This window comes from Heterocephalus glaber, unplaced genomic scaffold (genome assembly GCF_053883595.1).
Source record: "Heterocephalus glaber isolate CG9 unplaced genomic scaffold, H.glaber_assembly_v1.0 deba00001564, whole genome shotgun sequence".
Taxonomy (NCBI): domain Eukaryota; kingdom Metazoa; phylum Chordata; class Mammalia; order Rodentia; family Bathyergidae; genus Heterocephalus; species Heterocephalus glaber.
In genome coordinates this window covers 5,061,525-5,088,937 of record NW_028258351.1, presented here as the reverse complement: position 1 = coordinate 5,088,937, position 27,413 = coordinate 5,061,525, and the positions used below count along the sequence as shown (strand labels likewise).

Genomic DNA, 27,413 nt, shown 5'->3' with positions numbered 1-27,413 from the left:
CACCAATCCCAAAGCTCAGGTCAGCGAGATCAAAGGAGAAGAGTTTGGGACATATCTCCTCTCCACCCAACTCCAAACCAAGAGGGAATATAGTTGTTTCCCCTTTCTGCTCTCTGCAACCTTTTTAGAACAGAACTCGATCCCAGCTTCTCCTGTGTCTTCTTCCCACACAGGGCTGGGACCTTGTGGCCTCTCGGGCGTGGCTTCTGGGACATAGGTGTGTTAGAAATACACTCAGCCATCCGTCTTGCTCCTGAATGGTTTGGGTTCCCAAGCCTCATAGCAAAGCTTTGAAGTCCTTGGCAAGGTGGCCTGCAGGAACTTGTGTGCCGGGCAGCTCGTGTCCCTGTCCATGGTTCTGAACCACGAGCCACCGGCCACCTTCTGGAAAGAAGGGTTTCTGGCGAGGCTGGTGGATTCTCTGGAGAGGAAGCCTCCCTCACCCCCAACTCCCTTCAGTCGAATAACACTTGAAGCTACACCTTCCTACACCTCCACAGTCCTAGAGTAAGGGAGTCCAAACGCTGGGGGCTCCACAACAGACCCACATGTGTTTAATGACTTAGAGTTGTGGGAAGGGGGGGCCGTGGTGAGAGCCCAGGAATTGGGAGAACTTTTCTGGGGAAGGGCAGTATGATGTAGAGTCACCCCACTGTCCTTGGGCTAACGCTGGAATTGGAATGGGAGTGATGGGTTGTCCTTTTGCTCAGTGGAACAGATTGAGTCTGTGCTTGTCTTTGGATGGCCTCCTGGCCAAGGTCCTGTCTGCTCTTGCATACATGGGCATCCATTTTGCTTCCCTCCTCTCACCTGCAGTACCTTCAGACCCAGGACTCCTCCTCTGAGGGGAGCTGGGCTTGATCAAGCTGCTGAGAGCCCTGGCCCTCCCAAGGTGGGGGACTTCTCTCCAGTAGAGCCTGTGGCTCTTTCTTCTTCTCTTCATCCTCTTCTCTTGCTGAAGCTCCATCCACCTGGGCTACTTCTCCTCTCTTGCTGCCTAGGGCAGCTCTCAGTGGCCTCTCCCTAGGGGGTAGCCTAGCTGGACCCAGGCAGAGGTAGGCCAGTGGCTTGGGGATTCGTGAAGGATGCTTCTCAGGCCTGTGGTCTCTCCGGGGCCGGATCCTGGGCCTCAGCTTCAGCTTATAGATGGATGGGACCCTCTTGGGCTTCCGGAGTGTTCTCTTGCCTTTGCCCTGACATCCCTTGGCTTTGTCAGAACTGGGGTTTGAGGGCAAAGGTGTGGGGACCTCAGGGCTGGAAGACACCTTAGGGGCTGAGCAGTCCTGCCCTCCTGGAGGTGAGACCTTCCACATCTTGGTTCCTCTGGCACTGAGGCTTGCCTTTGTCAGTGGCCCACTGTCTCTGGCTCCCAACTTCTCTTTTGTGCTTCCTGGGCCTGCAGTAACAGCTGGCTTGGGGGACCCTGTAGGGGCGACATTCCAGGCTTCCAGGTCCACTTTAAGGAGGGGTGGGGGGCCCTGAGCCAGTTCTTGGATGACTTGGTCATAGAGACCCCCAGGCTCAGGCCACCGCCCACCCAGGCTAGGGACATAGACTCCACTTCGAGGGATGACTGGCGGCTCTGCCCCCTGGGGATGGGCACTCCCCACCTCTAACTTCTTCACATTGGCCACAATCTCCTCCTCAGGGCTATGGTAGATGGTTTGCTCCTTGGTCCTGCTCAGGGGCAGTGGAGTGCACCTCCCGTCCCACTCCTGTGGGCCCAGGTCTTGGGGCTCTCCAGCCTCTGCAGAGACCTGGACGTCTGCCTGCTGGGCCCCCTGGCTCCTCCCTTCCACAGCGCTGTCCTCATGTCCGGACCCAGCCAAGTGTCCCATGACAGCCCTTACTGGGATGGGACCCCTGCTCAGCTCTGCTGTGGGTCCTCTGCTTAGAGTACCAGGAAAGCTTCTTCCTGGGGTGGGAGGGCAAGAGGGGGACAGCCGGATGGGGAGCTTAGTGAGTGCTTTGGCAGGGGAGGGAGCACGGACAGACGCTGGCTCCCTGAGCTGGAGGGATGCACCCTCAGCCTCACCCCGGGGTGGCAGCACGTGGCCCAGGGGCTGGGCTGGGCTAGAGGAATGAGGCAAGGGAGGTGGCCCTCTTGCTGATGTCCCATTGGTGGTGGCCCGAGGAGCTGGGGGTTTCTGAGGGGTAGGGGCCCTGGCATGGGTTCCCCAGCTGACCGACTCCTCTTGAAGCCAGGATTCGGGAGTCCTCCCCCTAGGGGCTTCCTCAGGGTATCTGATCTCTCGCTTCCCCGATGGGGTGCACCGTAGGCCTTGGTCCCTATGGGTGGGTGAGAACTGGGGACTGGGCAGGCTGTCCCCAGATGACAACTGCCTCCAAGATGAAGTAAGAAACCTCTCCTGGGACCTGAAAAAGAAGAATCACAGTCTGGGAAGGTAGACTTACGGAGCTGCCAGGCTCGCCAAGTGCACCCCCTAGCTCCGGGAAGGGAAGGGTTTCCCCCAACCTGAACACACCAAGGGGCCAGAAACTCTCCCGTGACAGTCACGGGTCAAGCCTCCTCTCCCCATTCCCCATGAGGCGGCTAGAAGGAGTAGAAGAGAACCAGGCCTGGGGTGACTTCAGGTCCTGTGAGCGATGATCCCAGACCAGAGGTCTGCCAACCAGAGGTCACTCATCTGGCGGAGAGGCCTTAGTCTCGGCTCCACCATGAAAGGGCAGAAGGACGTTGGCTATGTGTGTTCCCTTTGTGGCCCTCGGCCTCCTTGTGTGTGAGACGAGTTGGCACATGAAGGAACTAGATGGTTCCAAAGCTCTGGGACGTTCTGAGATTTGTTAGGGTACAGGCACTGCTTCCTTTATCTTGAGGTGGGGTTCCCTCTGAGAACAGGGACTCCAAAGGAGAAAAACATTGTTCCCTGTCCCTTTCCTGTACCTTAGAAATGGGGCTGTCTGTCTGAGGACCCCAGAGCCTGCTCCCCGTTCACTGCAGGGTCTGGGAGAGGAAGAGGAGGGAGGCCTCAGCTGTCGGCCTGAAGCAGTATATGTCTTCCAGTCCACGGGGGGAAGCGGGCTCTGCGAGCGGCTGATGGTCATCGTAGGCTGGGCCAGGGAGGGTCCACCCTGCACCTTTACTTCGTGCTGCACCGGTGGGGCTGGGGGCTTCAGGAAGCTGACTGGTTTGTGTGCTACCAACATAGTTCCCCAGAGAAAGGAGGGGAGAAAAGGTTCAAATCCTGCCGAGGGGGTTCATTGTTCCCCTCCCCCAGCTGCCCCATGCCCCAAATCCCACTTTAAAGATAATAGTGACTACAGTGACAGCACCAATGTTTCCTCCCAGGAGGACGGGGGACAATCTAGTCACAGGCTCCACCTGGGGGACTTGTTTAAAGCTGGATTAGTATTGCTGCTCCACACCTCTTCGATTTTTTGATTATCTGAGGTGTCTTAAAGTGCCGACAGAGATTACAGAAGGAATACATCCCTCCAAGTCTCGCTTGGTGCCACCGCTGTAGACACAACAGCCAGACCTGAGCTCCGCAGAACTGCACCCTGAGCAAATGCTGATTCTGCATGTGTTGTGCACCATCTTGTGGCTGTAGTTAGTACTGCACCATGACTGCTCAATTATAGCGTCTTCCTCCTTCACCTTCCTCCAACCCCCCAAAACCCACACACACCTCCTGCACCTGGAGATGGGTCCTGCCTCCACCTCTGCTACTAGTCTCCTGACACCCAGCTAGGCTTCTGCAACCAACCCCACAGGGAGGGGACTCTCAAGGGACTCACAGAGGGACGTGCACCGGCAGGGGTCATGTTTATCCAGATAATGGCCGAGCGTGTCCCAGCCGCCCCCTACACGCACCATCACGTGGTTCCGGAGGATCTGAGGGCGCAAGGAAGACATTGAGTGCAGTGCAGAAGGCATCCCTTGTTCCTGGACCACCTTGGAGGCTTGAGGCACATTCAAGGGTGCAGCCATCCATGTTCCCACGCACATGCAGATCCTCTCTTGGACATGTGTGTGGTTGGGAGCAGGTCTAGTTCCATGAGTTGCATGGGATAACACATCTTGTCAAGAGTGAGGACCAAAGTTACACACAGAAAGTTGACCCAACTGGACAGGGGATTACACAGCATTGCATAGGTTCGCCCCAGGGCATCCCCTTCTCTCCCCTCTTGCAGAAAGTGTGCACCTGCCCATCCTTGTATCTGTAATGTGGCCTAATGCTTCTCAGATGCCTCTGTGGTGTAGGTAGCAGAGCCTGCGGAAGTCCCATCCCACACAATGCTGGTCACACGGTCACACGGTCTCTCCAGGCTTCATCTCCTCAGGTGAAACTGGGCCCGTGATTCCTTGGGCCTACCCACATCATAAGGCTGTTGCCTCAGGGTCTGGGTGAGGGCTCAGGTTGCTGGCCTAGTACTCCAGGAAAGGGTGTGGCCCTGTCCCCAACTGCTGGCCACAGCCCAGCGCCCAGACCATTTCTGTTGAGCAACCAGGTATGGGGGGAGGCACATCTCAGACCTGTACTGCTACTTGCTCTGCAGAATATACTAAGCAGGACTACGGCAGCTGTGTGGCGGGGGCTGCACACTGAACACAGACTTCAGCTTCTCAGGCCCCTTACTCTGACTGACCCTGTGGGAAGAGTGGAGTAGAATGAAATGGGAAAACGAGGACACCTTCTCCATTCCCTAATTCTGCCTCTAGACTTAGTATATTAGAGGCAATGGAAGGTGGTGGTTCTAGATGCCCTGATGGAGGAGAAGACAGGCTCACGATCTTTGCCAGGATCCCCCTGGAACCTCCAAGGGAGAGAAGGAGAGTCCCAAGGCCTATAGCTTGGGGTATATGGTAACTTCCTGTCCTTGCCCTTAGACCTGGGCAAGGTCTCATGGAAAGGAACCTGATTGTGCCGACCTTGGGGGTCCCTCCACTCCCAAACCACACTTACCCTGATGAAGATGAGGGTATTGGAGTCCCCCACTCGGTACTTCCCCTCAGACACCTTGACCATGGAGAACTGCACTGGGCATGTGCAGTGGCTCACGAGGTTCTGCACCTGCAGGAAGTGGGCAGAGGGCTTAGCCCTCCCCTCTGTCTGGGCACCCGAAGTTCCCCCAATGCTGGGTCAAGCTAAATGGGGGCCTACCTGCCTCCAGAGCCACCCCCAAGCTTGCTGCTGAGGTCAGGGGTGGGGGCTGAGAAGCAAGTAGAGACCAGAGAAGACTTTAAATGAGCAGGTGAGAACAAACTGCGGCCCGATGCCCCTGTGGGTCAGCTGCCAGAGCTGTGGAGTAGAATGGCTAAGCAGGTGGGCAGTGGAGGCTGACAAGCTCGACTCAGAGTCCTGTGTCCTGGAACACAGGCCTTTAGTTAAGAGACCTCCCAGAGGTCCATTTTCTCGGGCGGTAGAAACAGGGTTAAGCATGCTAAGAGCGCATGTCTACGAAGCGCCCCCTCTCGGCAGACACACTCCAGTGCACTTCGCGAGGACTGGCTCGCTTAATACAGCAGCCACGGAAGATAGGTGCTGCTACTGTCTCAACGCTACAGGGACAGAAGTAAAGAAGGAACCCAGTCACAGAGAGGTCAAATAATTTGCTCAAGGTCACCCAGTGGCGAAGCAGTGGCGCTAATCCTTGAGCCAAGGTGTCAGAGGGGATTGCAGCGTCCGTGTTCTGCACACCCGTTCCTCTGGGAGTTCAGTACAGAGGTGTGCAGTGCCTGGTTGGCAATGAAGGTGATTAGAGGCAGAGCCATACTACCTGTGGTTACCCCTCAAAGCCGCACGGTGGGGACTGGGGGTCAAGCTGGAGTGGCTCCGAGGGGTCTGGGGTGGGATGGGGAGAGGAGGGCGGGGTGAAGGGTCTTGGGCCTAAGGGTCCACGCAGGGCCTCACCATCTGGTCCAGGTTGCGGAAGTGGCAGGGCCTGCGAGGCGGGGGCGCGGGGCGCGGGGGGTCTGGCGGGGGCAGGGCCAGGTCCTGCCGCAGCTCCTCGTCGATCTCCTCCTCCAGCTGCACCAGGGTGGGCGCCGCCACGCCGAAGCGCCAGGCGCGGCGGCCCAGCTCCAGCAAGCACAGCACCACGTTCTTCACGTTCTTGCGCAGCACCAAGTCCTCAGTCTCAAACATCAGCACCTCTGGCGTGGGGTCGGGAGAGGGGTGCAGGAGGCCTGAGTCCCCTGCTGACCTCCCCGGGGAACCCTGGGGCCCGTCCTGAGACCCGGTAGGAGACATGATTCAGGTCTGGGATCTCAGGGCCCAGGAAGCCCCGGGAGAGGTCTGCAGGGCTTGCTCAGGGGCTGGGCCAGAGAAGACCCCGGCCTCTCGTGAGGGGCTGTGTGCGGAGAGGCCACACGGCAAAGCAGAGGACCCGTGGACATGGCTGCGGATGGCAGGAGAACGGTGCTGGGCGCGCCACCTGCCCTCCCCCCCACTGGCGGCCAGGAGAGAAAGCAAGGCGCTCTGCTTCCCACCTGCGCCTCTCGGCGTCCACCAGGCTCCTGACTCCCCTGTGTCCAGGCAGGACCAGGCTCTGGACTCCTCCCACCGGCCAGCTATGTAACTTGGGTCTCAGTTTCCTCTTCTCTAAAATGGGATGCAGTCTTTTTCATGGGATTTGATAAGCTAATAATTGTTAGTATTTTCAGATAATGTCTGATACAGCAAAAGTGCTCCATAAAACACCAGCTTTTTTTTTTCCTTTTTGGATCGTAGAGATTGATTGAATCCAAGGCCTTCACAGTGAGCTACATCTCCAGCCCTTATTTGTTTGTTTATTTTTATTTTGGTTTTTAGAGACAGGGTCTCACTTTGTAGTGCAGGCTGGCCTTGAGCTCACTATGTAGACCAGGTTGCCCTCAAACTCACAATGATCCTCCTGCATCAGCCTCCCGAGTGTGGGGATTATAGATGTATGCCACTACACCTGGCTCCTATTGATTTATTTTTTAAATTTTAAGACAGGGTCTCACTGAATCACCCGGGCTCAGCTTGAAATTTTAATCCTCCTGCCTCAGCCTCCCTGAGTACTGGGATGACAGACCTGCACTGCTACCCCTGGCTAAAACACCAGCACCTCCTCCTCCCCATTGCTGGGGATTGAACCCAGAGCCTGGCACACACTAAGCACAATTTCTGCCACTGAGCTACATGCTAGCTTTTTTTTTTTCTTTAAGGTACCGGGGATCAAACTTGGGTCCTTGCGCTTGCGCAGCAGGTGGCGAAACCACTGAGCTAAATCCCCGGCCCTACATGCTAACTTTTTTTTTTTTCATGCTAACTTTTAAGACTAGATTTTTTTTTTTTTTTAGGTACTGGGGATTGAACTCAGGACCTTGCGCTTGTGAGGCAGGCACCAGAACCACTGAGCTAAATCCCTGGCCCAAGACTAGATTTTATTAACTTTCCAACCCAGCCCCACCCCTTCACCCGTCACCTTTGGCTTGGAGGATGGTACAACATCCAGCCCCATCCCCTCCCTGAGTCCAAGGCCAGCAAGATGTAGGATCCCGAAAGGTCACTCCCCTGAGTCCTACAAGCCCTGGCATGACTGTGCCCTGCCCTCATGTCATTGTTCCTCCTGCCTCCTCCCGAATCTCACCCTCACTAGCCCAAATGTACACCACCCCCAGCTTCTCCCAGTCATCAGACACTGGGCCTTTTCTGTGTCTTTGCTGCTGCTCCCCGCCTGCCTAGAATTCCCCTTTCCCCAAATTCCTCCAGATTTAGCCCCAGTGACCTTCTTGGCTCCCACTTCTTCATCATCAGGTTGCTGATTCCTCCTCTGGCTCCCCAGCACAGGCACTTGGACTTTGAGCACTTCTCTTCCTGGGTTGTGATTTACATATCTACTCATCTGTCTGTCTTGCTAGACCGTGCATGCCTTGGGCACTGGTCATAGTGTTCAACATAGAGGAAGTACTTCATATATTGGTTGAATGAATCGTCAGTAAACATTTATCAATCATCAGCATGGATTTACTGAGGATTTCTATGAGGTAGAGAAATTGAGGCATGAAAAGAGATGAGTGGCCCAAGGCAAATCTGGAAGAAGCACCTAAGTTCCTGACCCCCAGATCTAGCCTGGATATCAGAAAGGGGGTGGGTGCCCCATAAGATAAGATTCTGAGCTGGATGTGGTGTAATCCCATCACTTAAGAGGCTGAGGCAGGAGGGTCGCTGAGAGTTCGAGACCAGCCTGGGCTCCACAGTGAGTTCAAGGCCAGCCTGAACTATATAGCAAGACTCTGTCTCAAAAAAGCAAAAAACAAAACAAAACACACAAGGGTCTGGGGTAAGGTGGTTACCTTGGATGCCCATCTCCTTTCGACACCACTGGATGAAGTTGGAGACATTGTCCCTGGCCTGGAAGGTACCTGGCTGGGCAGCGCCATTACAGGAAACCCCAGCCTGAGGCATGGGAATCCTTTGAGCTTGGGCAGGTGCCTCTGCCAGGAAGCTCAGAGCAGCCTCGGTGACCATGTTGGCATGTTGGCACAGCACCAGGCCTGTTTCCAGCACCTGCAGGAAGTTGGCTGCATCGATGTCCAGCCCATAGAGATGCCGAAGCCACTCGGCCAGGTCTTCCTTCATGGCCTCTAGGTACTGCTCACTGGACTTGAAGGGACGGATGCTGCGCACTGGAGGCCCCAGGGCCCCATGCCTCTTCCTGTGTCCCCAGAGCTGGGACATGGCTGGACTTCACCAGGGAAGGAGGTGGGTACCTCTTCTCTCCCACTGCTGGCTCTTTACTCCTGTTCCTTGAGTCTTGGCCCAATCCTCTCTGAATTCAAGCTTTTCTGTCTACCCTAGAAGAACCCAGGACTTCTGGCTGTGCTGCTTGCTACTGGCTTCAGCCTCCGGGCGGGGCCAGGCCCCTGCCCCCTCCCCCTCATTCCTCAGTTTGGTGGCCCTGTGGCAATCTCACATTCCTGCTGCCCAGTCCCCTTAGAGCTCAGCACCTCCCAGCCGGCATGGAAGTGAGGACACTCCTTTCGCCCCTAGGGCTGGACAGGTCAAGTGCTGCTCCCACCTGCTGCCACCACCAGCCAGGAAGCCTGGCATGGCTGCAACCTCCCTGGTCTGCTTTCTTCTCCTTGGAGACAGCGGCTGCTACAAACACTCCTTGTAAACCCTTGCAACAGGCGCACCCTGCCCTGCCCAGCCAGCCCTGGGCCCTGGAGCGAAGAAGCACGAGAGGCTAGGCTGGCTTCTCTCACCGCTGACCCCGGCAGGGAATCTGGGGGAGTGGGAGGAGGGCAGGGACAGGGGCAGGGGCAGGGGTGGCTGTGAACACTGGAGTTTGGGCAGGAGAGAGATACAGCAAGAGTCCAAACACAGGAGTTTTGCCCTGAATCCCCATGTGAGTTGCAAAGACTCTAGCCTCTCCGTGCCTTTGTTTCTCAACTGTGAAAGGGCAGTGATAATGTCTGCCTGTCTGGTGTTGTAAGGAATAAAGGGATAGGGTATGGGAAAACATCGGGCTGTCCGAACACAGACGCACAGGTCTCAATGGTTCTCCCTGTGGCAGCCCTGTCTATGCATCTACCATCTCCAGAGAACCCGCCCCTCCCCTGCTCTGGCCATGTGATTCTTCCAAACAGGCTGCCCAGCATGGTACCGCACCCCCTTCTCCACCACAATGCATTCATTGAAGATTTCTTGAGTACCTACTATGTGCCAGGCATCACTGTAGCCCTGAGGATGTAGCAATACACAAAAAGACCTGGTCCCTGTCCTCATGGAAGCTGCTTGCATGTTACTGGCCAATGGCTGCCAGCTAAACGGATACCATACCTCTGTAGTAAGTCAGATGGTGTTAAGTACCAGGGAGAAAAATAAAGATGCCAGGGAGCTAGAGATGTAGATGTGGCATTTTGCAAAAGGTGACCAGGGCAGGCCTTCTGGGGAGGTGCTATCCAGGCAGACACCTGAGAGAGGTGAGGAGGAAATGGGCCCTGCAGCCCTCTGGAGAAAGAGCACCAGGGCAGAGGGAACAGCTGCTGCCAAAATTCCAAGGCAGGAGTGCGCTGGGCATAGTCTAAGAATAGCAAAGAGGAAGGACGTGAGGCCAGGAAGAAAAGGAGCCCAGGTCCTGCAGAGCCTTGTTGAGGACCCCAGAGACTTTGGCTTTTTCTGCATGTGAAATGAGTTTTGGATGAAGGAGAGACCCGTTCTAACTCAGGCCGCTGCATGGAGAATGAACACAGGACCAAGATGCGTGGAACTGGAGAACACACGGGCTGCTGTTATCATCCACAGAAGAGCAGTAGAGGTTTACAGCGAGGAGCACCGATGCAGGTGAGGCCAGTGGTCACATTCCATGTAACTCCTGGAGAGTCCATAGGGTTGACTCAAAACAGGGGTTCTCAGGGCCGGGGATTTAGCTCAGTGGTTTCGCCGTCTGCTACACAAGTGTGAGGACCGGAGTTCGATCCCCGGTACCAAAAAAAAAAAACCCAAAAAATCCCCCAGGGGTTCTCAGCCTTGGCAAGGTTGAAACTTTAGGCTAGATAATTCTCCCATTGCCAAAATATCCTGGCATTGCCAAATCTCCCCTAGGGGGGCACCCCTCCCTGAGCTACCAATCGAGCGTGAGACTCCAGCTGCCCAAACAGAGCCCTTTGAACAGAGCCCTGGGCCTTTTGAACTGAGGCCGGAAGGGCAGGTTCTTTTTTCCCAGTCGGATGGTTAAGAGCTTAGGACACAGATCAGGAGCCATGCTCCCAGCACATGGAGAAAGCCCTTCTGCTGTGGGCAGTTATGAAGCTGGCATACAAGGAACATGGGGTTGGAGGGAGAGAGGAACTGAGGGCCTGGAACATCTGTCTCTGCTGTCTGCAGGCCAGATACATGCCTGCCTCTGGTAGTCAGGCCCACCAGGTGACGATGCTATGTATAATAAAAAGACTGCCTGACACAGTGGCTCACACAGGAGAGATTAAGCTCTCTCAGAGCTGGCAGAGAGGAAAGAAAGGAATGCTCGGGGCTAGTAACAACCTCATCAAAACACTAAGCCGGTGGTTTTGGTGGTATATACCTGTTATCCCAGGGCTCTTAGAGGGTGAGGCGGGAGGATCTTAAGTTTGAGCCCAACCTGGGCAACTTAGCAGGCCCCTGTGTCCAGAAGGTTGTGGGGGACTGGGGATACAGTTCAGTGCAAAGGTCCTGTGTTCAATCCATAGTTCCATGAAAGAGAGGAGAGGGAGAAAATATAGAAATAAAGGTAGGAGCCAATCCTATAGCTCCCTACCTTAAGACTTATTAAGTGAATGAATACAGTTTATAAAGTTGAGCCATTCTTATTTGGCCATTCTAATATTTGACCAGCCAGATAGATACATTCTAACTGACATGCACTTAAAGTTCAAGAGGCCCCATTCCCTTTCTCTATACAGATATAAGCTGTTGTTACACATATTCTCATTAAAGCAGTGCCTGTGTGTTACTTACTTTTCCCTCCTTGCTGAGACAAAAATACCTGATGCTCAAAGTTAAAGGGGAAGGGGTTTATTTGGCTTACAGTTCATAGAGGTTTCAGTCCGTAGTCGGCTGGCTCCAAGACAGGGATGGTGAACAGGCCTTGCAGAGCAGAAACAACGTGGCACACACAAGGTAGCAAAGGCAACAAGAGACCTTAACAGCATCTTTCTGCCCCTTTTATCCCATCCAGACTACTGGGATTAGGGCGGTGCCAAACCACCTACTCACATGTAGTGGTTTAGTAATCACACACCCTTAATCCCACCATCACACATTGGAGATTCAGCTACCTCCAACCAAATGAGGCTTCAGGGGGACATCCAGACCCAAACCATGACACTCTGTATTACCCTATTGGATAATTTTTCTTTCAGATTATCTTTATTGCTCAATTAATATGAATATTGCATCTGTGGTATGTTCATTAGAAGCATTGAACTATTAGGGCTGGGGATTTAGCTCAGTGGTTCTGCCACCTACCTCACAAGCACAGGTCCCAAGTTTGATCCCCGGTACCAAAAACAAAACAAACAAACAAAAGAAGTAATGAACTATTTATACTATAACTACAGAAATCAAATTTTACTATGACAAAAGTGTACTTTTTTTGGATTCATCTTGGTCTCTAGGTATGATTTCTGTGAGTGGCAAAGAATTCTGCTTGAGCTTGCCAATAAAGATAGCTCATTCTCTTCGGATGTTACAGCATCTCTCTTGTTTTTGTTTTTTTTGGTACCGGGGATCAAATTCAGGACCTTACGCTTTTGAGGCAGGTGCAGTGCCACTGAGCTAAATCCCTGGCCCCCTTCAGCATCTCTTTTGGGGAGAAGCCCAGTCCATCCTGAGTTTGTGCTCATTGTGCATTTTCCACCCTCTCCAGGGATCTCCAAGGTGGCCTCGGCGTGCAGCAGGCATGCATATATTTTTGGTGCTGTTGAGATTGACTGCTGGTTCTGCTTTCACCAAAGACAGCTCTGTGAGATTACTCCTCTGTGAGATCAATTTTCAATGTGTTTTTATGCTGGCATTGCCTTTATGACAATCCAAGTTTTGGTGAAAGTGCCACAAAACCCATGATAACCCTGAGAAGAGGTAACATGCACCCTAAGGAAGGCAAAGCGTTGCTGGACAGGTTGGGGACACCTTCTCATGGTGTTTTGATGGGATGCTCCCTAACAGTGACAGCATGGCTCATTGGCTCAGATGTGCCTGCCAGAGGCATGAGGTCTTAGGGAAAGACATGAGGAGCTTGCTTATGCTGCTGGTGAGCAGGAATAGCCCTTAGCAGTGGCCTCTGAACCGAACTGATCCTGCTAAATGTTTTTTGCTGAAGGACAGATAGCTTTTAAATTTGTACGGTAGAGCTGGGATCTGAAGCCAGTCTGTTAGGGGCCAAAACCACCCTCTACTCCCCTTTGATGCCCACCCCAGGGGAAGGTAGGGGACACCTGGGTTTCGAGTGCTTCAAGAGGCTGTGGCAAAGGCAGCTTTTCCTGGGTGAGGACCCTACAGGTGGGTAGGCTCTAGCTCCGCCCCCTGTGATCCAACAAAGGCCCTAGAGACAAACCTAGTTCTATGGGTTACAGGCACACCCTCACATCCCAGTCCCAGTCCCTGATCAGGGAAAGCAGGGAGAATGGATAAGCACAGTGAGTGGGGAGAGTGGGCGGAAGCAGGGTGGGCCGAGGACAGGACCTCTTGACCCCAGATTGGTCCAACTTGCCCATCACTGTGGCAACCCCAGAGGAGAAGTTGAGCCTTTTCTCAGTTACCTATCCATGTAGCTACAAGCCATCTCCTTTCTTGACATCCGTTCCCTCATCTCCACCTGCTCCTCTTTGGACCTTTGTCTTTTTCAGCCTGGACCTCTGTAATGATTCCTAAGTACCTTTCCTGCCATCCTGTCAGAGGGAACATCCCAAGATACAGCTTAGGGAGGTCTCTCATCAGAACCTTCAGTGGCTCCCACTGCTGGGAGACAAATTGAACTCTGGGTGTCAACCTTCCTATTCTACCCCATGTCCTATATCCCCCTCCCCAAAAGTCCTCAGCACAGCCCTCTGGCCATGTGCTTTTCCCAACCACAAAGCTCCTTAATCTGTTTTCCTAATAAAAGTGCAATGGACCCTGGCTCCCCACTGTTAGCAGTGCCAAGAATTGGCAGAATGTTCAAAATTACTTCTCTTTTAAGGGTTCAGACGTTGTGGATCACCACCACAGGCCCCTCTATGACCGACCACCCTGTCACATCCCAGAGAGGGTTGTAGAGATTAAGGGTCAAGACGGATGAAAAGAGTTGAGCACAGAGACTGTATGGTGCCCAGTGCATGTGGACTAGAATACCAGTTTATAATCATCTTCCTTTTCTCCAACCTCCTCCCCACCCGGCTGCTGGGAATTGAATTCTGAGTTTTCACACAATGGCAGGCCTTTTTTTTTTTTTTTTTTTTTTGGTACAGGTTCTTACTAAGTAGCTAAACTGCTAAATTGGGTTCAAACTCAGGATATTCCCACCTGTCTCCCAGAGTGCTGGGATTATAAAGCTGTGCTGCTACACCCAGTTTGCTACCACCTTTGTTTGTTTGTTTTGGTTTTGCATTTTGAGACAGGGTCTTGCTCTGTAGTTCAGTCTGCCCTTGAATTTGCCGCGATCCTCTTGCCTCTGTCTCCTGAGTGCTGGGATCGTAGACGTGCACCACCAAGTCTAGTTCACTACCAACCTCTCAGGATGGACAGGGATCTACAGAAATGTTTGTTAACCTTTCCAGGGCAAACCCGTAGAGTCATGTTTTCCCTGGCCGCCTCCCCCTTTTTATTATATATTCAGCTCTCCAGATCCCTTGGAGCTGGGTGCATGTTTGCTGAAGGACACATCTTAGAGGAGGCCAGCTTAGTTTCCATGTTAGGCCCGGAACTTGCTGCCTGCCTGGCTGAAAAGTCGTAAGGTCTGGGCGCCAGCAAGGGGGGGTGGGGGGAGGTAGCTGAAATGCACTGGCAGTTAGGTCAAGCCTGGAAGACGGAAGAGGCATCTTTTCCTAGTTGATCAGCTCACGCGGGGCCCTTTTCCTGCTCAGTCTGCCCATAAGGTGCCTTTTCTAAGAAAGGCGTTGGATGCCCATCTGCCTGGCCACCCTGCAGCCCGCGATGCTGGGCAAGATCCACCCTGAGGAAGGACATCTTCCTTAGAAAACAAAATATAAACAGCCACTATTAAAATGACAATCATTTTTATTAATAGCCTATCTGGAGATCAGGCACACCCACCCCATCCGGATTGGCAGTCTCCCATTTGTTGATTGCCTGATCCACGCCCAGCCAGAGGCTGGGCGCTTGACATTGGAGGTAGGAACTACTTTTTCTCACTCTACAGATGAGGAAACAGAGCTTGATTTAGATGCGAGGAGGCTTGCCTGAATCCTTCACGAGGAAGCACAAGAGTCTGGGAAATGGGGCAGTAGCCCCGGGGCGTCAGCGGCCGTGCACACTGCGCCCTCTGGCGGAGCCCGGCGGGCCTGGGCCTCGCGAGCACACTGCGGCCCGCAGGCGCCTGCCGCAGGCAGGGTCCCCGGGGACCGCACTGACGCCCTCCCGCCTGCAGGCGCGAAGTCTCCCCTGTGGAAGAAGGAACCGGAGGAGTCGGGGGCCAGGGAGGCGGAGCAGGGGTCGGAGGAGAGCGAGGAGCGGCGGACCGCCGAGAGCGCGGCCGGGGGCGAGGAAGCGCAGGGTGCGGCGGCCGAGGAGGATGTCCGCGGGCGGGGCTCGCTGTCCTACTGCCCGCTGCGCCAGGAGTCGAGCACCCAGCAGGTGGCGCTGCTGCGGCGCCCGGACCCCGGGTTCTGGGGCTGGTTTAGCCCCTTCGCGCTGCTCAGCGGCCTGGTGGCCCCCGCTGACAGGTAAGGCAGGCGCCGGCCCGCGGGGTACCAGGTGCCGAGCCCCAGGGGGAGGGTCGCCTCGGCCCTGAGCGCGCGGGTCCCCAACCGTAGGAAGCGCAGCCTCCCGGAGGAGCGGTGCGTGCTGGAGACGCGGCGTCTGCGGCCGAGCCGCGGGGGCTGTTCGCGCTGCGAGGTACTTTTCTGCAAGAAATGCAGCACCCTGCACAGGCACCCGGCCTACGTGGCACACTGTGTTCTGGAGCACCCGGATCTGGGTAGGGCGGAGGCCGCCGGGGGCTCTGAGCGCCCCAACTCCCAGCCTTTGTGTCCTCCATCCTTGCCTGACCCTCAACTCCTCTGACGGGGACCCCTCTCCCGCACCTTGCACAGATCTGTCCCTTTTCCCAGCCGCTATCCCGAGCACCCCATCAGGCAGGGTTCCCCCGTCATCTAGCCAGGCGTTAGCTGTGCAGATGACATATGCCGGCTGCAGCGCCTGCGACGCCGGCAGCACCCAGCACCTCCCTACGGCCCACCCGACCCAGGTCTCGACGCAGTTTCACACATCTTGAAGACGGGCAGAGGCGGCGCTTCAGGGAAATGGCCTCGGGGTTCCCTCGTCCCTCTGAGCAACTGCCCCTTCCCTCGAGGCATTCAATAAAGCCTCGCATCAAAGTGTCCGTGCCTTGAGGTGTGGGTGAGGCCGCTCCAAGAGGGAATGGTGAAGACTGGGGCTCCTCCTCCTTCCCCGGGCCCAAGCCAGAGAGAAAAGGGCGGGCCGGGAGCTTCCTCCCTCGCCCCCTCAGGACGGGGCAGCACAGACCACTTGCTCCAGAGAGGCACAGAGAAGCCCAGGCAACGCCAGGCCAGCAATGCCCCGGGGGACCGAGGCAGGGTCGGAACCCTGCCAGACCATCCTCGCCTGGCTGGAGGCGGCCAGCTGAGTGCCTAGGAAGTACTGGCAGGTGTGTGCTGGGAGAGGGCAGGGAGAGGACTGGAGAACCGGATGCTAAAATACACGCCAGAGACTGGCTGAGGCGCAAGACACGGCGGCTGGGGAGCTGGTTCCTTCTGCAGGAATCCCAGCTATTTTTGGCCAGACAGCAGGAGTTTTGGGAATGCTGCGTGTGTGGTCTGCAGAATGGGGCCATTGTGTGCACCAGGCACCCCCCCTCACACACACACACCTGCTAGGCCACGGAGGGTGCTGCAGCAGTGCAGACCCCCAGGGGGCTTCTGACCACTCCCTGATGCGCGGGGCTCCATCTGGCACAGGAGGGGGAGTGGGGGTGAGGATATTCGCTTTCTGGGGAGAGGCAGGCCTCCTCTCATCACAACTACGAACAGCTGGTCAGCCCTGGCTTGGATGGAAGAGTATGGTCCCTGCGTCTCTCACATCCATGCCCACCTGCTCTCCCCAGCAAGGTTGGAGAACTGATCCAAAAAGTCTGCTTGCTGCTTCCTGGGCCACCAGCCGGGGGCGCCTCTTCATTCTTTCCCAGTCAAAAAGCCAGATCCAGGAGGTGAACATCAGTCTCCTTCCTGTTTTGCATCCTGATCCCTCAAAGGGTCTCTGAAGTTGGAGACATCTTGTGCCTTAACCCCAAACAAGCTTCCTGGGGCTGAGGGCTCTGATTATATAGGACATCATTTCCTAAGAACTGAGGCAGGAGGTCCTAAGAGAAGAGCAGTGTCTTGCAAAACAGTCTCCAAGCTTTCCATTGAGTTTTGCATTCTCCCTGGTTGGACCCCAGCAACATCAGCTCACCGACAGAACTGCATTCTTAGCAGAAGAAACAAAATCCCCCAGGCTTGGGCAGGACAGTGGTCCTTGGAACGGGCTGAAGATCTGGGACCCTTTGTCGCCTTTCCTTTGATCAATCCACTCCCGTGTCCATGTAGTGGGAATAGCACAGAGACAGTGCCACCTTCGGTGGGAAACAAGTGCAGACATGCTTAAAGCTTCCAGGTGGCGCCTGTTCTTCTACAGGGAGGCTCAGGGGCTTCCAAGGCAGCCTCAGGGGCTTCCAAGGTGGGCTCTGCCCCTGGGGCAGGCGAAGTGAGTTGTCACGAGAGCACCAATGTTCATGAGGCGGTGGGGACTTCAGAACAGGGCCCCCCCTGAGTTGTCAAACCAACAGCCCATCCAGGGTAGCTCGGTGGCCCAGCAGCCCGAGGTGGTCACTCGCAGTTTGGCTTGGTCGAGGTGCCAGTAGCGGTCATCTCTGAAGAAGATGATGGAGCCATCAGGTCTTGGCAGGGCGCCGCTGACCTCCTCAGGGACGCCGCCCCAGTCCCGCAGGAAGCGGGGATAGTAGGGCTCCACTTGCAGCCCCCCTCGGGCCAGCACATAGTAGCGGGCACCCTTGAAGAGGATCAGGCGGTGCAGAGGAGGGAAGAAGAGGGCCGCGTCGGGGTGGCGGGGCAGGCCCCCTGCCCGGCACAGCTGGGAGGAACCCCACACTGACTTGGCACCCTGGAACCTCCAGCATCGACTCCCTGCAGGGCATCAGGAGAGATAGGGTGAGCTGGAGCCTTGCACCCATTGGTCCTCTACCCACCTCTGCCTCCCTCCGCCCCTCCACCCCCTCAAGTTGGAGCCCAGCGGTATTAGTACTGGGGACAAAGTGGATTCTAGTAGGAATTACAGTGGTTCCAGACAGTAGGAGAGGGACTGTTATAGTCTAGACCTCCAGCAGGAGGCAGCAGAGGAAAGGTGGCCCTCAGTGAACCTAACCATCCCAGGCTGTGGGGTACTGGGTGGGGGGAAGCCAGGGACCCCCTCCTTGGGTATGGAATGGAAAGTTAAGAAGGCCTGGAACTTTCTTCAGTACCATTACTATTACTAATTTTATGAAGGCAGAAAGTTTTGTTTTATTCATGGCTATATGCCCAACACCTAATGCTGAATATATAGAAGAAACCACTTCCTATTGGTTGAATGAATGAAGAAATGAATGCTAGTAACCTACACAGAGTAGATGTAGGTGTAATCTAGGAATATACTGCACACTCTTTTGTCATTCTCTTTTCTTTTTCTTTTTTGTGGTATCAGGCAGGGCCTTTACACTGAGCTATATCCCCAGCTCATTTTTAGTTTTTGAGACAGGGTCTCACTAAGTCACTACAATGCCCCAGCTGGGCTCCAACTTGAGACCCTCCTGACTCAGCCTCTCAGAGTACTGGGATCACAGAAATGTGCCACCATCCTCAGCTAGTTATGTACTGTCTTTTATCTTCCTTCCACAACAAACCTGAGCTATTATTTTCCTTACCTAAGAAATACAAGCTCCAAAAGTGAAATGACACCTCAACCTCACACAGCCAGACCCCATGGAAGACACTACTTTTCCTGCTGAATTGTCTCCAGCTTCTCTCAACCCTTCTCTGAAACACTCCCCAGGACCACCTTGACACGCTGCTCCCCAGTCCATCAGTGCCGAGGGTCCTGACAGAGTCTTGCCTGGGTCATAGATTCAGTCTGGAGCAGAAACCCTCCCGGGGACTCACTGTATGAGACTGCTCCCCTTCTCTGACCCTGGACAGGACTCTTCCCTATCCAGGCCACAATTCTCTCAGCTGCCCCAGGGCTGGTACCTTTGAAGAAGTAGAAGTCTCCATCGTCCAGTGTCACTGCAGCGGCCTCAATGTTGGGGGGCAGCCCTGCCCACCTTTCCTGCAGCAGGCAGGGATCTGAGACATTGCCATCAGGGGCCACCTCCCAGAAGTGGCTCCCTTTAAAGATGTACAGTCGCTGTTGCCCATCTGCTCAGATACAAGAGAAACTTGAGAAATGACCATCGGCCTCCTGCCCTCTTTCCAGCAAGGTGGTGTCCTACAACCCAGCTTCCCAAACTGCAAGGCAGAGGTGTGGCAGGCACAGGAGGGGTGGAGGGGATGTGGGCAGGAGGGAGCAATGCCACCAGGCTTGGTGTGGGCTTGCTGCCCTGCAGAGTGCATGTGGCCCGGCCATTCTTGGCTCTGGAACCCGTCCTTTCACTTGTACTCCAGCTCTGGGGAGCTCAGGAGATGCGGTGGCAGGGAGAGGGGGAGAAGAGAAGAAAGAAGCCAGGCACAGGTGGGTCCACCTTACCTACAGTGATGGCATCAAAGGAAGAGTGGCAGTATTTAGGGCTCTGGGTTTCAGGGCGGCTGCCTTGGGAGCTGTGGGGGTTCCAGGCCTCAAAGTCAGTGAACAGCTTTCCTGGGAGCTGGGTGCCCACTGAGCCCCCCAGGGGCTTCCCTTCAAGGGCAAAGAGAGAAGAGGGAAACAAAAGACATGGATGGCGTATGTTGGAGGCTCAAGACCTCCCCTCGGTTCCTTTCCTGATCATCTCATGTGAGGGGCAGGGAAGGACAGTGAGGAGCGGGTAAGAGCTGCTCCAGTTGTTGGTGCTGTCCAAGATCGGGAATCTCCTCTCTCAGCCAATACCCTGAAAAGAGGGAGCTACAGAGATACAGTGGGAAGGAGGGACTCAGCAAGGATTTGGAGCTAAGAAGGACAGGGTCCTTCTCCCCAAGTCCTGGGCAATCGAGGCATGAGGGCAGGGCTCAGGGCCCCGAGCTGTGATAACTCCAATTGTGGTTGCATCACTATCCTTATGAGAGGAGTGAGGCAGAGTCCAAGCTTAAAATTTGGCACCAGGATCCTGGCACCTGAATCCTGGTTTGCAATTTCCCAGCTGTGTGATTTCAGGCAAGTTAGCTAATCTCTCATAACCCTATTCTCTTGGTCTGTGGACAAAAGATACTTACATCATGGACATATTGTGAGTATTTTCAATATCTGGCCTGAGAGATACTCCTGAGATAGCAGCTATCACTATCAACATTGTGCAGGTTTCCCAACCTACAAAGCCCGTTCAGCCCCTTTTCACAGAAGATAAGGGTGAGAGTTCTCAGAGGAGAAATGCTTTGCTCAAGAGCACATGCTAGTCAGGGATGGAGGGCATCTGAGGGAGGCCGTCCAGTGGCGGCAGGTTCCAGGCAGCAGCCCTGGTGCATAACCGGGTCAGGCCTGCACTGGGGGAGGCACCCTGTCTGTGGCGGCCTCTTGAGGCCCATCCCAGACTTGGGGATACGGCACCTGCGTTGTGTTGAGTGAAAGGCCAGCAGAGAGCAAGCGGGGCCCGGGACAGGGACGAGGGCTTTGGGGTCTGGGATGGGGGCAGGCAGTCTGGGTTGGGTGTAGGTAACCCTCAGGGACATGATGTGACAGCTGAGGCCACGGCTCAGGGTTGGGCAGGCATTCAGGAATTGGAGCCGTAAGGGAAGGGCCGGGAGCAGCGGCACATGGGAATTGACTAGGAGTGTGGAAGGATGGGGGCCACGGCGGAGGGCGGAGCGGCGCCTGGGCCCGAGGATTTTCAGCTTTAGGATTGGCCAGGGAGGCCTCCCTCCTGCGCTCAGGATGGGGATCCTACTTGAGGAGCCAGCGTCCAAGCCCTGGAGGCCCAGGGGACAGGTGTAGGGCAGCGGCTGGGCTCGGGGGCTCACCATACAGGTTCTGCACGGCCAGCACGTCGTCCCAGCTGAGCAGCGCGTCCCGGCCCAGCCTCTTGTAGTAGGGCGCCATGAGCGCGCGCGGCGCGGGCGAGTGGGCGAGGCCGAGCGTGTGGCCGATCTCGTGCGCCAGGACCACGAAGAGGTTGCGCCCGCGGCGGTGGCTCAGGGACCAGCGCTCGTCTAGGTCGAAGTGCGCCTCTCCCCGGCGGGGGAGGAAGGCGTGCGCTAAGGCGCCCCCTGCAGGTGGTGCAGAGAGTCAGAGCGTGAATCAGCCCAAGACTCCCGCCCGTACCCGCGCAGGGAAATGCTGCTGGCTGGGTGGGTGACTGTTTTCTGCTGCACAATTTCCCAAGTCTGGGAGAAGCAAAAGTGTGGAGAGGTGAGATGATTAAGATATAAGGCATTGGGCTGGGGATTTAGCTCAGTGGTTCTGCCGCCTGCCTCGGAAGCAGAAGGACCCGACTTCAATCCCCAGGACCGAAAAAACCAAAACAAACAAAAAAACAACAACAAGAAAATATAAGGCATGGACTTATAACAGACAGCATGGTGTAGAATCAGTGTGTGTTAGCTTTCTGATTGGAAAGTGGGAATGGTGGTAATGAGCCAATTTGTTTTTGTTTTGTTGAGACCAAGTCTTGCTATGTAGTCTAGGCTGGACTCAGATTCAGTTCTCCTGTCTCAGCCTCTGAGTGCTGGGATTACTGCCTAATGGCACCATGCCTGCTATTTTCAAAAAGATCCAGAAGGAGGGATGGTGGTTATCCTTAGAAGAGGCATGACACACCTTCTATGCTGTATCTTGGTCTGGGTTCTGGATGTTTTGGGTGTGGGAAAGTTCATCAGTCTGTACACTGAGATGTGTACACGTATTTTCTAAGTATACCCATTCTTCCCTCCCTCTGCCAGGGCTCCTCTGTGGGCCACAGGAATGAGCAGAGGGAGCTGGGGTGGATCGGTGATTCTCACTTTCAGTGGGGCTCAAATGCAGTTTATTAAATATACAGTTTCCAAAAATAAACAAGTAAACAATTGAGAAAATAAATAAGGAAATAGGCAGTTTCTGAGGCTTCATCTTACACATGTCACTTCTGCAGGGGCAGGCGACTCTGACACACAGTCAGCAAACTCTGCCATCCTGCTGGCCTAGAAGATTGTGAATCCTTCTGGCTTTGGCTTCTTGGAGCCCAGGCCACATGGGGTGGACAGAGGTGGAACAGTTGGCATTAAAGGGAGACCCTGATAGGGGCATAAAGGGCCAGCCTACTAGTCTGAGTATGCCTTGAACTGTGTCAAGTACTGGTCACTGCGTGTGGCGCTCACTGGGAGACAAAAGGGCAGATTTCAGGGAGGAGAAGACCAAACTCAAAAGGACAAAGCATCTCCCCAAGTGAGAGAGCTGCCCGAGGAGTGCTGTCTTAGTTACTGGGCTCTGTGTGGGCACAGAAGTAAATATGTAACGCAGGTGTCATGGGGCATGAGCTTCATGGAAGGATGTGTGTAGGCTCCATGCAGTTGCAGGCAAAGCCCCTCCTTCTGCCTGACCCAGCCTGGCAGCAGGCTGTGCTATAGGTGGGCTTGATGGAAAGCAGGATAGTGCAAGGGAAGGGGGGACCAAGTTGCCCCGGCCACACAGAGCGGAAGTCCCCAACCTGAAGCTGTCCAATCAGGTTTCTTTGCTCATTGGGAGTGAGGAGGAGTACAAAGAGCTCACACTGAGGTCCTGAAGGCCAGCATCAGGCAGAATGGAAGAGATCGGTTTACACTGCAGCCAGAAGCCTTCAGGGTGGGGTCAAATGGAACCAACTGTGGCCGTGGCTATGTGAAGCCCCTCTGTGGTGGTTAGGGGTAGGATATCTCTGACTCTGTGGCAGTCAGCTGGGGGTAGCAGTGGCCACTGGATTTTCTTAAGGTCTGGAGAATGAGAAGCACAGGCCTGTCTGGAGTCAGTGGGTGATGGGGCCTCAGAAGACTCTCCCAGATTGTAGCACTCTTTAGAATTTTCAAAGCACTTTCCGAGCAGAACCTCCTCTGACTGTCCCTTCAGACATGTGGTGCATAATAGGGCAGGGACCACTGTTCCATTTTATAGACAAGAACACCCAGGGTTCTTCGGAGGGGGATACAGCTTGGCCTTGGGCATTGGGAGAGTGGATACTCCACTGCCACCCCCAGACTGCATCGCCTAGTTGGGCTCCCCTCCTGCCATGTGGAGAGAGCCTTTGTGTCAGCACCTGGACCATCGAAGGCATTGCTCAGCCCGTCGTTGTGGTCTCCTTGGAAGAAAGTGAGGCGGATGTCTGCAGGGACCGTGGCTGGGGCCTCCCAGAACTCCAGTGCCGAGACGTTGCTCCACAGCTGAAAGGCAGCATGCACGGCGCCCCGGACTTCGGGCTCAGGCAGACGCTCCGGCCAGTTCACCAGGCGGTAGGAGAGGTGCTGTTTGTACCACTTGTTGCCTGCCACCCAGAAAGGCCACATCAGTCACACTTGGTCCCCATGATGGGGGAAAGTCACCCTATGATGCAGGACAGGGCCTCCCTCAGGGAGTCCCTGACCTCCTGGGAAAAGCGGCCCCTGCTGAGGGAACCCTCAGACCAAGAGGCTTGCCTTGTCCTGGAGAGTTGCCACCCTAGCATCATGGCCTGGGGATGAAAGAGGTGTAGCCTTTGCCCAGGAAAAGTCCCTACCTGAAGGAGTCTGAACCCCTGTTCTGGGGCCTTATTCTTCTCCACAGCCTGCACTGAGCCTGAAAAAGCTCTGCTGCTGGCAGCAAATCCCCGCCCCTGTGTGCAGCAGCAGGGAGGAGAGGCACTGAGGTCATAGCTGTGACTGCCCTCACAACTCTCCAGCCCTCACATCCTCCTGCCACCTCCCAGAGGCTCCACCCTGCCCCTTCCAGTGCCATGGGCCTGCAGCTAGCCGACAACCCTAAGACCCATTTATCTGAGGTCTTTCCCAGCCCCCTTGCCCTCCTCACTTCCTTGGGACTCTGGAGAGCTCTGAGGTGAAAACAAATAAGAACAAAGGGTGTATTTTGTCACTGACCTGGGGAAAATTTTCCATCTCTGCTTAGTTAAGAGTTTCTCTCCCTTTGCCCCAAACCTCGGTTCCTCCCTGAGGGCTGGGCCTCTGCCCTCTGCCCCAGCCCCAAGTCCACCATTATCACACACCCAGGAACAGGGTGGCTAGAAGTCCAGCTCTGGAGTTTCTCCTGGGCTCTCTCTGACCCCTCCAAACTCACAGGTTGAGACTGTGACACCAAGGGGAAGACTTGCAGCTTGGCAGCAAGTCCAGGGTCCAGGGTGGGGTAACAGACCCAGGGGAAGGGACCTGTCCAGAGTCACAGAATGAGTGAGTAGCTGAGCTTGGCCCTGGCCCTTAATCTTTCCATTATACCACAAAGAGAAGCAGGCCCATTTGCTCAGACTAGGCTTACAGATCTGCCCAGACAGCACTCCTTTGGGTTGAAGCAGCGGCTCTGCGCTGGCTGAGACTCTCCAGATGGCAGGGAAGGTCTCAAGAGCAGCACCCATGCAAGTGGGGGCAGGGTGTGTCCCTTCTACCCCTGAGCCAAGCTCCATTCAAGGCAATGCTGCTTCCCTGGGCCTGTTCAGCCTGGCAGCCACCCAACTCCTGCCTCCCAGCCAGTCACCAACCCTGAGGCAGGGAAGAGAGAGTGATTCTGAGAAAGGGAGAGAGAAAGGGAAGGCCAGGGGTCCAGAGGCACGGCTGAGGGTTTATTATGTACCAGAAATACTCTGCTCGTTACTCTAAAGTCTTCGCTGGGCACAGTCTGGCTGGCATTTGACTCTTTCTCACCCACTGATGGGTGGGTGACTCCCAGACTCTGTCTCCCCCACCACAAACATGTAATTCTCTGGCAAGTGTGAGTTGACTTATTCTACTCTTGTGCAGTGAGGGGGGACCTTCACTTGATGGACAGGAAAGCGGGGAAAGTAGGCAATTTCATTTTAGGTAGTGAGTGAAGATGACTGGTCTCAGGATAAAGATTCTCTGCAAAACTGGTGTATGTTATGTCTGTGTGTGTCTGCATGCACGAGTGTGTGTGTGCATGTGTGTTTGGGGGAAGGACGGGTTGAACAGGAACAGGAATTGGGAGAGAATGACTGCTTTCCTTGGGAGGAGGGCAGGGTCAGGGGTCATGGATGCACCTGCCAGGAAGGAAGGAACTAATGGGGGGCAGTAGCCCTCTCCCTCTCACTGTCCTCCTCCAGACTGGCTCTTAGAGGACATTAGCCACTTCAGGCCCCATTCTAGATTCCTGACTGGGCAAGGCTGGTTTTTATGGCCACCCTCAGGTCCCAGTAGCAGCTGGCGCTGCACCTCCTACACCCTTGTTCCAAAGTCCTGAAGGGAAGAGAGCAGGAAAAGGAGCTGGGGAGGGGAGGGGAGGGGAGCTAGAAACTCTGCCTGGGTAGGACCCTAGAATCCTGACTCCCAGCGGGCAACTCATACTGTAGAAAGAATATGGGTTGGAATCCCAGGACCTCCACTTGCAAATCTGCACAAATTATGGAAGATCAGCAAGCCTCGGTTTCCCCACCTGCAAAGTGGGGTTAATAAGATTTACCTTGCGGTAAGGTGTGAGGCTTAAATGCAATAACAGTGGAAAGCTGCCTGACATGTGACAGGTGCTTAGTAACTATGTTCTCTTTTCCTTTTGTTTCCATCCCAGATACTCCCCTGTCCCCCCCCCCCCGCCCCCTACCCTCCAGCTCTTCGAAGAAACAGGGGAGCTTAAATATCAGGCAGAGAGGAGCAGGAACTGAGAATGAGGTTGGCTGACTGAACAAATAAATTTGACTTCAAAAAATATAAATACCATTATTTGTTGATCTGAATTCAGATCTAATTGGGCATCCTGTATTTTATCTGGCAACCAAGTATCACTGTCCTCTGCCCAAAAGGGAGGCTCCAAATGGGCTTGTGACAAACACACTCCATTAGATCCTCTTTGGGACCTAGGAAAGGAAGAAAGAGAGAACCACGGGAAGCACCCCCAGAACTCAGGCCCCAAGAGCAGCTGCCCAGACTGTGTGAGGCTGCCCTATTTTCCACTGCCTTTCACAACAAGCCCCTGCACTCAGAAATCAGGGACCGACTCTCCTTTGCAACCTTCGAAGGCCTGCATCTCAGATGTAAGAGGATGAAGGAACAGAGCCTCAGTGAGCAAAGTATGGCTGAGACTTGAACCCAGGGTCTCCTGCTCCAGGGACCAAGTCCTCTCTGTTCTACCCGCACTTCTTGAGCTCAGACCTCTCCTCTCCTACTTCACCCTTCCCTTCTGATTCCCAGAAACACAGTGGGAGGCAGGACATGTTGACACCAAGGACATCTTGACCCCATCAGGTCAGAACCTGGACCCCATCACTGATCCCATGCTTTATCAGGAAAGCCATCAACAGAACAAGGCACCCAGAGTGGTTGGACGTGGAGACGCAGCAGATTTGGATCGGCAACACACAGGAACATCCACCCTCTAACTGGCTGCAGTTTCTTTATAGATTAGCTAAGAGGTGGAAACAAACTGCGTGCCTTTGGTCCTGTTCCTAATGAATGTTAGTGGTAAAAGTAGTTAACCATTAAAAATGGCAGGGCCTAAAGTGCTCACAGTAAAATTAATTATAGATGAAAACCTGACTGAAAAAAAAATAACCTCATCTGGCTAGCAATTCTGAAAACTGCAAAAATCGATCCAAGAAAATTAGACTTAGTGGGCTGGGGATTTAGCTCAATGGTTCCACCGCCTGCTTCGCAAGCTAAGGACCAGAGTTCGATCCCTGGTACCAAAAAAAAAAAAAAAAGAAAAGAAAATTAGATTTAGTAAGAGCAACTGTAATTCTAGAATTACATGTGGTAAAATTCGTTATTGGCGAAAAACCAGTGGAAGAATCAAATCTTCATAAATCTTCAGTCTTTTCCATTTCACCCTGTAATATTTTGATTCAGGAAAATAAAAAAGATGAAGAGGAGAAGGAGGAGGAGGGCTGTGACTGCAGTTCAGTGGCAGAGTTCCAGGCCTTGGGTTAGATCCCCAGCACTGCAAAACAAACTGACAAAAAGACAAAAGAAGGAGAAGAAAAAAAAAAAAGAAACAAAACAAACCCACGGAAGGAAAAATCACAACAGATACTGTAGTATATAAGATGTGTTATGAAGAAATGCTCAGAATAGCCAAACCCTCAGACAGAAAGTAGATTAGTGGTTTCCAGGGGTTGAGGGGAGAGGGAAATGGGGAATAACCACTAATGGACATGGGATTTTGGGGAGGGGGGGATGAAAATGTTCTGGAATTAGATTGTGGTGATGGTTGCACAATTCTACAAATATTCTAAAAACCACTGCGTGGAACACTTTGAATGGGTAAATCGCATGGTATGTGAATTCCGTCTCAATGAAGCTGTTAAAATGTTCTATGAACAAAATAAAATGATTAATGGACCCCATCTTTGTTGAATAATTATTATAAAAATAATTGATTCTGGTGAAAATAACTTTAGTAAAAAATAAATGAAGAGTGTAAGCAACAGTTTAACTGCCCTGCATAGAA

At 54.2% G+C, this 27,413-nt stretch overlaps 3 protein-coding genes across 3 annotated transcripts in view; 1 reads left to right on the top strand and 2 right to left on the bottom strand.

Annotated features, from left to right (window-relative positions):
* Positions 1–7: 7 nt before the first annotated feature.
* On the bottom strand, positions 8–9,096 carry Gas2l2 (growth arrest specific 2 like 2). The gene is made up of 6 exons (XM_004870658.3): positions 8,288–9,096; positions 5,877–6,118; positions 4,929–5,036; positions 3,760–3,856; positions 2,906–3,158; positions 8–2,376 (listed from the first exon to the last, which is right to left on the bottom strand). Exons 1-6 carry the CDS (start codon positions 8,670–8,672, stop codon positions 822–824), a joined length of 2,640 nt encoding a protein of 879 aa, XP_004870715.2. The 5' UTR covers positions 8,673–9,096; the 3' UTR covers positions 8–821.
* A 5,285-nt stretch (positions 9,097–14,381) lies between these two features.
* Positions 14,382–27,413, bottom strand: part of Mmp28 (matrix metallopeptidase 28) — a 26,988-nt gene continuing 13,956 nt past the window's right edge. The window contains exons 4-8 of the mRNA XM_004870659.4: positions 23,074–23,298; positions 20,831–21,076; positions 19,428–19,577; positions 18,932–19,099; positions 14,382–17,833 (exon numbers count right to left, since the gene is read on the bottom strand). Of these exons, the coding sequence (XP_004870716.1) occupies positions 17,439–17,833; positions 18,932–19,099; positions 19,428–19,577; positions 20,831–21,076; positions 23,074–23,298 (1,184 nt within the window). The 3' untranslated portion in view covers positions 14,382–17,438. The remainder of the gene's footprint in view (positions 17,834–18,931; positions 19,100–19,427; positions 19,578–20,830; positions 21,077–23,073; positions 23,299–27,413) is intronic.
* Positions 14,574–27,025, top strand: Pgbdf (plakoglobin binding and degradation factor). The gene is made up of 4 exons (XM_087192037.1): positions 14,574–14,613; positions 14,701–14,804; positions 14,889–15,355; positions 15,446–27,025. The coding sequence occupies exons 1-4, from the start codon at positions 14,574–14,576 to the stop codon at positions 15,693–15,695; spliced, it is 861 nt and encodes a 286-aa protein (XP_087048163.1). The 3' UTR covers positions 15,696–27,025.